Source organism: Cottoperca gobio, chromosome 9 (assembly GCF_900634415.1).
Source record: "Cottoperca gobio chromosome 9, fCotGob3.1, whole genome shotgun sequence".
Taxonomy (NCBI): domain Eukaryota; kingdom Metazoa; phylum Chordata; class Actinopteri; order Perciformes; family Bovichtidae; genus Cottoperca; species Cottoperca gobio.
Genome location: NC_041363.1, coordinates 7,343,053 through 7,354,138, shown reverse-complemented (window position 1 = coordinate 7,354,138; position 11,086 = coordinate 7,343,053). Strand labels below are relative to the sequence as shown.

Below are 11,086 nucleotides of genomic sequence, written 5' to 3'. Positions count from 1 at the left end.
TAAGAAACCTTTGCAGCGTCACAGTTCAGTAGGCTCGTGCACTGCGCAGAGGTGTGAGCAACAACTGCGCGTGATCCAGAAGAAGAAACCTGCAGCAAAAGACAAGTGGACATCTTCTGAAATATGGTAAAGTTAATTACAAAGGAATGTAGCTACAATACGAATATTGAATGTTTTTGTGCAGGGACATGTAATGTCTGCTAGCCGTCTTTGTCGACGTGTAAAGTGTGTGACACTGCATAAATTAAACAAGTGCAGGCTAACTTTGAGCTTCTAAAAATGTCTTGTGTCTTGTCAATATAACTATAGATAAGTCAATTATCAGGAAATAAATAACTGAAAATGAATTAGACGAGCTGCGTCTCTTTCTCTCTTGTGGCAGGCCCAACTGTTGCAATTAAGTTTAACGTTAATTATAGAAACGCAATAGCAGCACGTAATGCATTTATTTGCAGTGTGCCGCGTGCACCCTTCAGTTGATGTAGAATTAGGACTCGTGACATGTATTAACATATTGTAATCAAGCAGAGACATGCGCAATAAAGACCATTGGTGTTAAGTAAACTGTGCAGAGTTAGACACTCGTCTAACAGGTATAGTAGGATGGGCCAGTGAACTTGGAGTTTATTTAATTAATAGGAATTTAAAGGAAAAATGCCTAATATGTTCTGGTTCCAGCCTCTCAAATGTTAAGGTTCCCTGCTTTTCTTTATATATATATGATATTATACTCGTATCATTAGACTAAACAACATTTATAAAAAAAAGGCATATTTTGCTCAGGGTAACTATTCAGAAATGTTTTAGTCCAAACGAATGGTCAATTAAGCAAAGTAATTCAGCAGATGGTCGATGATGAAAATAATTGATAGCTGCAGGTCTACATTAAAGCTGTAAGTAAGAAGCACTTCAGTTACTTCCCACCTTCTGGCAAACCCAGTTTTGTTTTATTTTACGGTTCAAGAGCTATACTGCTTGACAGATGAATGGCCTGTAACAGCTGCTGAACTGTCATTCATTAGAAATGACAAGGTCAAATAGTGTGACATTCTTCCCAAGCCGTCAGTGTGGACAGGCCTCCTTTAACCTTGAATGTCGGGACGCCGTGTTTCAGTCAGACTGTATTTTGAAATACTCTTTGAATCTAACAGATTTCAACTAAATGAAAATAATTACTCCCTGACTAACACTGCTGTTCTGCAGGCTGTGACCACACCCTTTCTGGCGTTATGTGCCTGTGTTTTGGTGTTTTACCATGTGGAAGCAACAACGGACACCCTGAGCCCTCTGGATTCTTCTTTCTGTCAGTAAGTAGCCCATAATGCCTCAGAGAGCTGTGATCATATAGTGTAATTTCAATGACAGGTAAACTATACATACAATTCACACGGGAAAGACAGAAGAATACGAACTAAAGCTTGAATTTGCACACTCATTGTTGTACTTAAAGTGTTAAAAAGAGTCTGCAATTCTAATCCAATACCTGTCCATGAATACATACAGAGCACACACAGAGTGTTTGCGTTCATACAGAGCAAACACACAATGTTTGCGTTCATACACAGCAAACACACAATGTTTGCGTTCATACACAGCCCTGGCTCTGTAAAAAGCAAACAAACTAAGTGGCTCGGATCGAGCCACAAAACACTGTTCTAGCCAGGACTGTGTATGAACTAACTATTATTTTCATTATTGATTAATCTGCATATTATTTGAATTAACAATTAATCTAAAGATTTATTTTATTTTATTTACCAAATAATTGTTTTGGTCTATAAAATGTCCATCCCAGTTTCTCAAAGTCCAAGATGATATATTTAAATCAATAGATAAAGATATTCAGTTCATTATGATATAAAACACAGAGCAGCATTAACTTTCCATATTTTAGAGGCTGAAAACAGCATTTTATTCAATTTTGACTTAAAAAATGACTTAATTGTATTAATCAATTACCAATTACATAGTTGGCGATTATTTTTCTGACGATTGATTAGCCGATTTATGGGTGCAGCTCTACATACATGTAAGATTAGATTGGGATAGATTAGGAGAGAAGCAGTGGGAATGTGAGGGTGAATAAATCAGGCACATGCTTAGTGATTCTAAGTAATTCTTTGGGTGTTAAATTCTAATTTCTCCAGAATCTCAGACTCCACCTTTTAAACACTGTTTTGCTCATAGCAGTATCAGAACCTTTATGTTTAGCTCAGGATGTGAGCCTGTCCTCAATACAGAATATAATACAAAACTGTGTAGGATGAGTTTCATCTTTTATCTCTCTTCAACAAAGCGGTGGACTACAGGTCGTCTATCCAGAACTGGACATTGACAAATGCCTCATAATTCCAAAGAAACTCAGAGAAAAGCTCAGCATAGTTTGGAAAGCACCGCAGATTTACTTCTCTGGAGCAAACAAGGTAAGATATGTATGTATGTGAAATAAGATAAAAAACTTTCCCCATGTTTTCTTATTAAATAGTTGACTGAACACAAATAACACAAATATGTGACATATTCTAAACTGATATCCACCTTTTCCTCTTTGATACTAAAGCTACATAAAGGCCCTGTCACACCGTGCTGTGCGGCAGAAACGTATGCAGGCGCGTATGAAATTGAGCATGTTCAAAAACGTTTCAGCGTTCAACAACGTACACCGGCGTATTGCCGATATTACGCATACGGAGAAGGAATGCGTTATGTATCTGTTATATACGTTGGCCATTCGCTCTGATACGCTTTGTATAAGTACGTGATACGCTATCAATAAGCTCTGTATACGGTCATATAAGTTGTATATGCTAATTTCCATATGCGCCAGCCATATCTGCCATACGGCACTGTGTGACGGGGCCTTAAAGCAGATGAATCAGTTGTTAATATGAAATCCTTTAAAATCTTTCTGCGTCTGTTTATCCACTTGTCTCTAATAAAACGAGCGTATTCCTCATACAAGTTCTTTTGTACAGTCACAAACTAAGTGTGAAATGTTGTTTTTGTGTAGCCCGTGTTATTTGGCAAACACGCACTTGCTTATTTTTAACACTAGAGCGCAGTAATAGATAACAAAACAAGCTGCAGCTCAACCTCAACATAAGAGGCTTTAAGTGACGGTCACAAGAAAGAAAAGCTTTACAGCATTTTGAAGAAGTATAAGCATAAAATACAATTTCAGTAATATTTTAGATGTCATTTCAAGTTTTGAGCTTCTATGCCACCTTGTATTGTCTGTATTGTCTGATTACTACCAGCTGCGGTGAACCTTGTCACCAGAGGGTGGTGCTAGCACATCATACTTGTAAGCCTTTAAATGAACAACTGATAAACTAAGTTAATGTTCTATCTACAGTTTATACTATTCAGAAAATCGTAAAGTAGATAATAATTTAATTGGCATTATTAATTCAGTAAATGATTTTGACTGATAAATGCTGTAATCTCGGTTTTATACTAGTGAAGCTGCAGACAATAAATCTCCATCCTTAGTTCGGAGTCATTATAGTTGATTAAATTACATTTCAGCAGGCAGCACACAAAGCTGTGGACCAGTGTATGAATCAGTATTCTTCAGTGGTTACTCATGTTTAATAAAATAATTACTTATTTAAAAGATATAACTTGCAATGTCAGAATGATATTTGCTGATGATGAAAACGAGGAGAATGACATTAACATTACAGCCCTTTAAAAAAACTTTTCTACCACGTAAACTGAAAAGAAAAACATGTTTGGAAAATGGGTCAACGGTACATGAAGTCGGGCTTAAATTACTCTCAAAAGTCTTACTCATGTCATGCCAGATAGAAAAGAATCACAGAGATTAATTCAGATGTGTAGTATTCATATGTGCATTTATCAGTGGATCGTGTTCCTTTATGGTTGAGGGACAAATTGAGAGAAACACAGTTCCCAATCCACAGAACCGCCGCTGAAGTTGACAATGAAATTGCATCCAGCGCGCACAATATCCTATATCTGTAAATTGAAAACTTAAATTGAAAGCCACCTCGATTTAGGAGGTAGTTTATGAATTCCAGAGCTAAGCACTCTAGCTTGAACATGATCTATTGCCCTTCTCTTGCCCAAACTCCATTTGATCTATGGTCGTATTATCTATAATGCTGTCTTACATGATTCTCTTTTATTGCCAGAATCAGTGTCAGACAGCAAAACAGATTACATGTTGGATTAAATCAATACAAACTTTATTTACTGGGCTTTGAAATGTAATTCTCCATTTCTCCCGACACTTAAGTAAGCGCGCACTATTGAACGATCAGATTGTTGCCTGTGGTTCTTGCGGTTGGTCTGCTGGTCCACCACGCTTTCTGTCACCGTGCCATGCTGCCAGCGCTGCTGCTATTCTCTGCCACTCAGCCCTTGTACCCAGTAGCAAGAATACAGAATAGTGGCTGCTCAGTTTCAAATCCACCCACTGTAACACCCACTTCATTACTGGGACGGGATGCATGCCTGCTGAGTAATTGTAATGGAGCGCAATGGGCAGTAGTCCCATAAACCCGCCTCTAAATAGGTGCTCATAACCAAAAACAAAAGCAAAGGTCCACGGAAACTGCAGATTTCTGTGTTCAAACTTCAGAGCAGTAATTTGACACTCAAACTTATGTGTTAGCAAAAAGCTGGCATGTTTGTTAGTGAAGCATTTTTAGAAAACCTAATTATACTCAGAAGCCTTAGAAACAAGTGGCACATGTATTGGCTAACAGGGACTAAACTATTAACAACAGTCACAGTTATTCTCATAAATGCATTTAGAGCAAAGTGGTAATAAGGATTGGAAATGAAACAGAACATTTTATTTAATGGGAACATGTTAAGAAATGTTTGTAAAATACTTAGTTTTATGAATGAAATAACCTCTACGAAGAACAACAGTAGAACATAAGACTGTTGTATCGTGTGATTGGTGCCTTTATGTAAATTAAAGGTCAATACTTGAGCTGAAACACATTTCTTCTTGCTGCTTCACACCCTGATTCTTTTTGTCAGTAGGAACCAGAAGTATCTGTGAACTTTAACCTTTGAAGACTCTTCTAGCCAAAGCTGTAATTGGAACCATCTTCTTCTAGATTCACAAGATGAATATCTTCAGTCAGAAACCATCTGTTGAAATCACACTCTTGTGTTGTTAAAAAAAAATGGGTCCCGGAGGTCAGGAAATCAGCTCACTGTTGAATCATATAAACAAAAGAAATGCTTGGCACGGATCATTGTCAAATTTCCCTTTTGGTAAAATACTTACACCTGTACAAAAGATATGTGTGTATGATAGACTGCAACATTACAGTTTAGTATTATTATTATTATTATTATTATTATTATTATTTTAATTAAAGATGCTGATTACTTATGTACTGCTGAGGATGTATTAACACCTCTCCTGTTTAAAATATAGACTCAGTGTAACATTAATATCTACTGTGCCAAAATGCTTTTAGGTTTCATGAGTTGTTCATGTTGGTCGAAGCGCTTTGGAAAACCAACAAACTTGGCTACAGGACAGAAAACCTGTCAGATGAAGCTTCGCCTGCAGAAAAGAATAAAAGAATAGTGAAAGAATTAGGAAGATTCCAAAAATAACCAAATAAGTCTGAACTCCTGTAGAAAGGATTAAAAAGCTCTGTATATATTTGGCTACATGGCAGCTCATCCATGTGCACTTTTGGCACAACCGAAGAATGTTTAATTTAGGGATGCACCGATTGTGAAATTCTGGGCCGATACTGAAACCGATGATTTTTGTTTTTGTTGTGATTTATTTTGTTTGTGTTATTTATTCCTCTTTTGTGCCAGGGAAACACACACATTTTCATTATTACATTTCTTCTTTTTTTTTTAAAGTCATTCAGCATTTCATTACACTATCTTTGAATGAGCAGAATTCAATCATACATATTTATGAAACAACCTTTTTATATAACCTTTCAAATGAAAATAAATAGCTGCTTCAAAAGCCTTTGGGCTTGCTATAAGACTACCTACACTATGAGAAGAATGCTTCAGTAGCATACTTGCATACACCAACAAAAATGATATAGGCGACGGACTGCTGCATGCGCTGCACGACGTTGTCGATGTTCCAACGTACTGGCTTCTGCGTTGGACTGACAGGCTCCTAGTGGCACATTACGCACGCACAAGGTTCATTTCCATCCAGACTGCAGTGATTAGTTTTAAGAAATGTTGTAAGTCATTGTTTATCTGCATCATTTTTCATTGAACATAACAACGTTCTTGTGACTCATGCTTCTCAGAGACAGCGTAATACTCCCACAAAGACCACTTTGTCTTTTACTCTCATTTAACAAACCACTTGTGTCCAGCTGCTTTTCTTCGTTTCCGAGACCTGTTGGCGAATGTTGGCTGATGATCCGTCGATTAATCGGTGCATCCCTAGTTTAAGTGAGTCTCCACCTTCTTAAGTCATCAGGAACTTCGCGTTTAATTGAGCTTTTACTGTAATGTACTTTGTGAACGTGTGAACATTTTCTATGTGCAAGACGATCTTCGTCTGCATTTCTCCGGGATGCATTTAAGAAAAGTACGCCACCTTACGTCTGTAGTGTTTTCTTAATCAACTAAATAATGAAATTACTTTTCTTTTGGAGAGCATTGAGTTGGGTCTCATGTGCATCCATGAGAGCGTTCTTCTGTTTCATCCTCAGCTGAGATCGTTGACATTAACGTACACTACATATTATTAAAAAGAAGTTTTGATTTTGAAACAGGCATGCTCATCATTCCTCAATGTAGTAGTAAACAACGCAGGCCACAAGAGCTATCTTTACCTCGCCGTTACTCCAAAAGTGAAGACAGTTTTGTAGTTGTTGTTGTTGTCTTTTTTTTGTTCTTTTTTTTTTTTGTAAGGACCGTAGCCACAGGACACATTCTTAGACATGGGGGGATTTCAAAGCCTTGTTTTTTGGGTAGACATTTCTTGCATCTGGTGGATGGAATGAGGGTTTAAACCATTACTGCGATTAGAGCTGCCTCACTATGATCTCTTGAGCTTGCTTACTGCTGCTAATAGCTGTTTCCTCTATATTTCCCTCTATCTTTTTCTTTTTCGCTTTCTCTCTCTCTGTGAATGATTTTTATGCTTTGCTAAAACATGTGGGGGCGTTGAGAGAGGATTTAAATGCAACGATCCCCCTCCTCTTTTTTTTTTTGGTGAATCTCAGCGTTCTTTTCTGCAAGCCTCTGATGACGACAGGGCAGCTTTAAGCCTGGCAGTGCCCACGGCAGGCTGCCGTCTCAGTGCTGCCCACTCTCCTCTATGTTGGCATGCTGGAGAAAGCGAGGGTGGGGTTCCTCTTTAGCAGACCCTGTCATTCCTAGGAAAGCCTACATGTCCACCCATGCAGGATTCCTGATAGGTCTTCATGTTGGGGATGAGAGAGTGCACAGATAGGGATTCTTTTCCCAGTAGGTGATGGACTTCATTCAACGAAGAGTCAAGGATGTATATTTAGATAAACAGACAAAGCACTTCCTTGAGCCGTTACATGACAGTGAGGGTCAACAAGTGAAACATGTTCTGTAATATCCATCTAATTGCATATTCAGTGTCATCAGGTGGGTGTTTTTGGCTCTGCCGGATTAAATAAGCGTGTTTGGCCGAGATTCAGGGAGTTTATTTCCTTAGCTAATGTTCCCCTTTGTCATTATAACATCCCTGTTAAGCTGACCCGTGTCCCGCTCCATTCAGTCATTGCCCATTGCTACACAACATATATGATTCATGCAAGCTTCCTGAAGAGGAAAGAATTACAACCTTCTGCTACCAGAAGCGCTGGATTGATTATGCATATTCAGTGGAATGAAGAGAGGCAATAAACCTCCTAAGCCACCTTTCCACACAGAAGAATAATAATGTGCACCTTGTGAAGCATGGCTGTGTCCTGCTGACCACTACAGGCGCAGGCAGAAGTACTTAAAAGGATATTTGCAAATGTCTCTCATGCATAAATGCGATTGCACCTGACACATCTATATCTCATGTACAATATGTTTACATTTTCTTATGTCGCTCACCTCCTTTTCCTGTTTTTCTCCCTCCACTCACTCATGCAGTCACTTGTACACTGACGGTCTATTTTATTCTTTGAAGCGACACTTTTGTGCCCTGTTGTTGCAGTGGCATGGCATTACTTCACCTTACATTTGGTTGAAGAGCGTAGGCAGTAATACTTTTTACTCTGTGGCTGTGAGTAAAATATGATTTCAATTACCATGAAAACGTATTGTATTATCCATGGGAGGATAAGAACAGATTAAGGAAGCTCTGGGATGCTCTTACAGATGACAATGGTCAGGTTTCTATGCAAGCAGCGCTATTGGAATAAAATGATAGATTTTGGAGGTGGTTCAACATGTAAAGCTGATTTAACAGACTTTGATGTGTTTACAATTAGGTTTTTTGCTTTAACTTTGTTTAGTATTGATAGAGAGGTCAACTGTACACAGCAAACTAACAAAGTCATGATATTATAACATCCATTGTTGAAAGAAAATGTCCAAATATTGGAATCGGGTGCAAATTTCCAACATGAGACCAGACATGGCAATTATGAAAATTCCTTAATTAGATCCAAATTTACAAAGAAGCTTCAGCACAGAGGCAATAACAAAGACTTAGAGAAGCAGCGGGTCTTTAATAAAAAATACCACCTGAACCTGTGCCTCCTGATTAATATTCAGTATTCACACAGAGCTTCTATCTCTTTCAGTTCATATACATTGACGGCAATATCTGTTCAAACAGAGATTCATAATCTGCATGGGAAGTGCATCTGCTGCTGTGGATACTTAGACAAACATACAAGATTAAATTTCTATTTATACGAGCCACAGAAACCTAACATTTACCAGGGAATCATTGTAAGATCTGGAGAAGACTCGACCGCACTTCGGCACAGTGAGAAACTTGTACATTTTCTTCTCCTCTCTTCATGTGATCTGTCCAGCATGCCTGCAGCCTAACGATCTCAAACATATCACCTTTAAAAAATATCTAGCTGCTCTGTGCCATTTTCATTTTGTCTTCTTGCCATGTGTTGTGTGAGCTCAAGAAGTCTGCGGGCCTTCCTTCCCTAGTATTAAGGTGCTTCTTTTTTAGTTTTTTTTACTGTCTCTTCGATTCTGTAATGTATCTTAAATAAAAGAGTTTCAATATAGAAAGTCTTCATGACTTTACGGACAGGATTACTGTGGTGCTTATGCTTTAAACTTGAGGTAATTAACTTTTTCTTTCTTTGACAGCTTCTTTTCTTATAGCACTAAGTAATCACAAAGTTAAAAGTGATGATTTGAAGTTTACTTAAGACCCAGATGCTTAGCTTAGTGGCATTTTGCCCAAAATGTTTTGTGCTTCTCATTTGTGGTCCGGCGCAGGGTTTAGTTACAGTTGTGTCCCAATCCTCTGATTCACCTTCTTTAGGAACAGCTTCAGGGCTGCTCATAATGCTTAACTCTCCATAATGCCATCCCCTTCATCTCCCCAGTGGTGTTATTGTCTTAACTCTGGATGGAGAGACAGAGTGTTAAGAAGAAAACAGGTTAATACACGTTTGGCACAGTGGAAGTAAAGTATCTTTTCAAAGATGCACTCTATTCAAGTTTTTCTTTGGAGAATGCTTTTCATCAGATGATTCATGTTTCTCCAAACTTGTTTAGTTACTCACGGGTCTGTTTTTTAAAATATTTTTCTTTTGAGCTTGTCACTAATGGTAGCTGCAATCAGGTCCATTGATGCTTGATTGATCTGAGAACACGGGATCATAATACTGCCTTCCTTGTCATTTTCCTGATCCTGTACTTTGGAAGCAGAGAAAATCAGAGAAAATGTTATGCAAATGATTTGTTAATCCCTTTACATTATTTGTTCCATTTCTCCCTTTCGCTTTCACACTCAATTTCTAGCACAGCGTGCTGACAGGCGGACACCCTCAGATTGCTAATTCTTAAAATATAAAAAAAGAAAAGTCAGCCATCCATTTTTCTTTTTTTTTTAAAGAATATGCTTGCTTCAATTAATTAATTTGACTTGAATGATATACCTGAAAAATGCACAAAGACATCCTGAAAGACCTTCAAGTATTTCACTTTAGAGACCTTCAACTTTAACCTTTTTCTCTTCTTCTTTGTGTTTGAGTCTTAAGTCTAAGCTGAGGCAGCAGTGGCACATGAAACTGTGACCAGTGTTTTTTTTCTATAGTTTTGTTGTCCCAAAGGTTGGTGTTAAAAATAATAAGAAAGAGGTGGGATGGTCTTAGATTCAAGAAGCTTAAAATGCAAAATCTCAAATAAGCCCAATTTCCCCTAGCCAATCACGTTGCATTTTGGTGGGCTTGTGTTGATCGTCTCAACTGACTCACACACCGCCCCTCCCCAAATAAAAACACTACAGATTTACGTGGCTTTTCAAAAAATGTATCTAGACATTTATCCAGCTTAATCTTCTTAACATATTAAAGTGATTTGCTTTACCCTGAAGTGGCTGAAGCTGTGAGCTCACCGCCCCTCATGGCACTAAGACCTGAGAGGCATTGTGGACATCTTTCCCTCTTGAATAAGAGAGAGGTGGGCAGAAGTCAACCTGCTTCTCAGCTGTGGAGCTGTGGCTGTCCCCGTTGTGCGTCCATTTTATTTTTTTGTTCTGTTATTAGTCCAACTGTTGCACTCAGTCAGTGTTCATGTTCTTAGGCACATGGCTCTGCCAGAACTGCCCACACTGTGGTGTGGAGGTTTGGAGCTCTCAGCTTTTGAGCTGAACTGAAAGAGCTCTCTCACAGAGTAGGTGTTGGCAGGATGCTTTGTTTCTTTCTGTGAATGTCATGAGAGGTATGGATAATGAGAGAACTGAAGCGCAGTGATGGCATGATTTATCTGGGTGCCAACTTTATGCCTGACTGCAGATCTGGGTATTTTCAGATAGATGATGTGCTTAACCTTTTCTTTAGACGCGACACAAATCTGAGAATCAGTAGTGACGGTTACAATGTGTTTTTCCTTAAAACACCACTTCACAGGCCGGGCAGCTAAAAGGTCTTGTTCAAAC

At 38.4% G+C, this 11,086-nt stretch overlaps 1 protein-coding gene across 2 annotated transcripts in view; it reads left to right on the top strand.

Moving 5' to 3' along the window:
- Positions 1-12: 12 nt before the first annotated feature.
- The window catches only part of pebp4 (phosphatidylethanolamine binding protein 4), a 50,481-nt gene continuing 39,407 nt past the window's right edge, over positions 13-11,086 (top strand). For both annotated transcript variants that reach the window (XM_029440243.1, XM_029440242.1), the window contains exons 1-3: positions 13-126; positions 1,204-1,307; positions 2,297-2,423. In XM_029440243.1, coding sequence (XP_029296103.1) covers positions 124-126; positions 1,204-1,307; positions 2,297-2,423 — 234 coding nt within the window. In that variant the 5' untranslated portion in view covers positions 13-123. The remainder of the gene's footprint in view (positions 127-1,203; positions 1,308-2,296; positions 2,424-11,086) is intronic.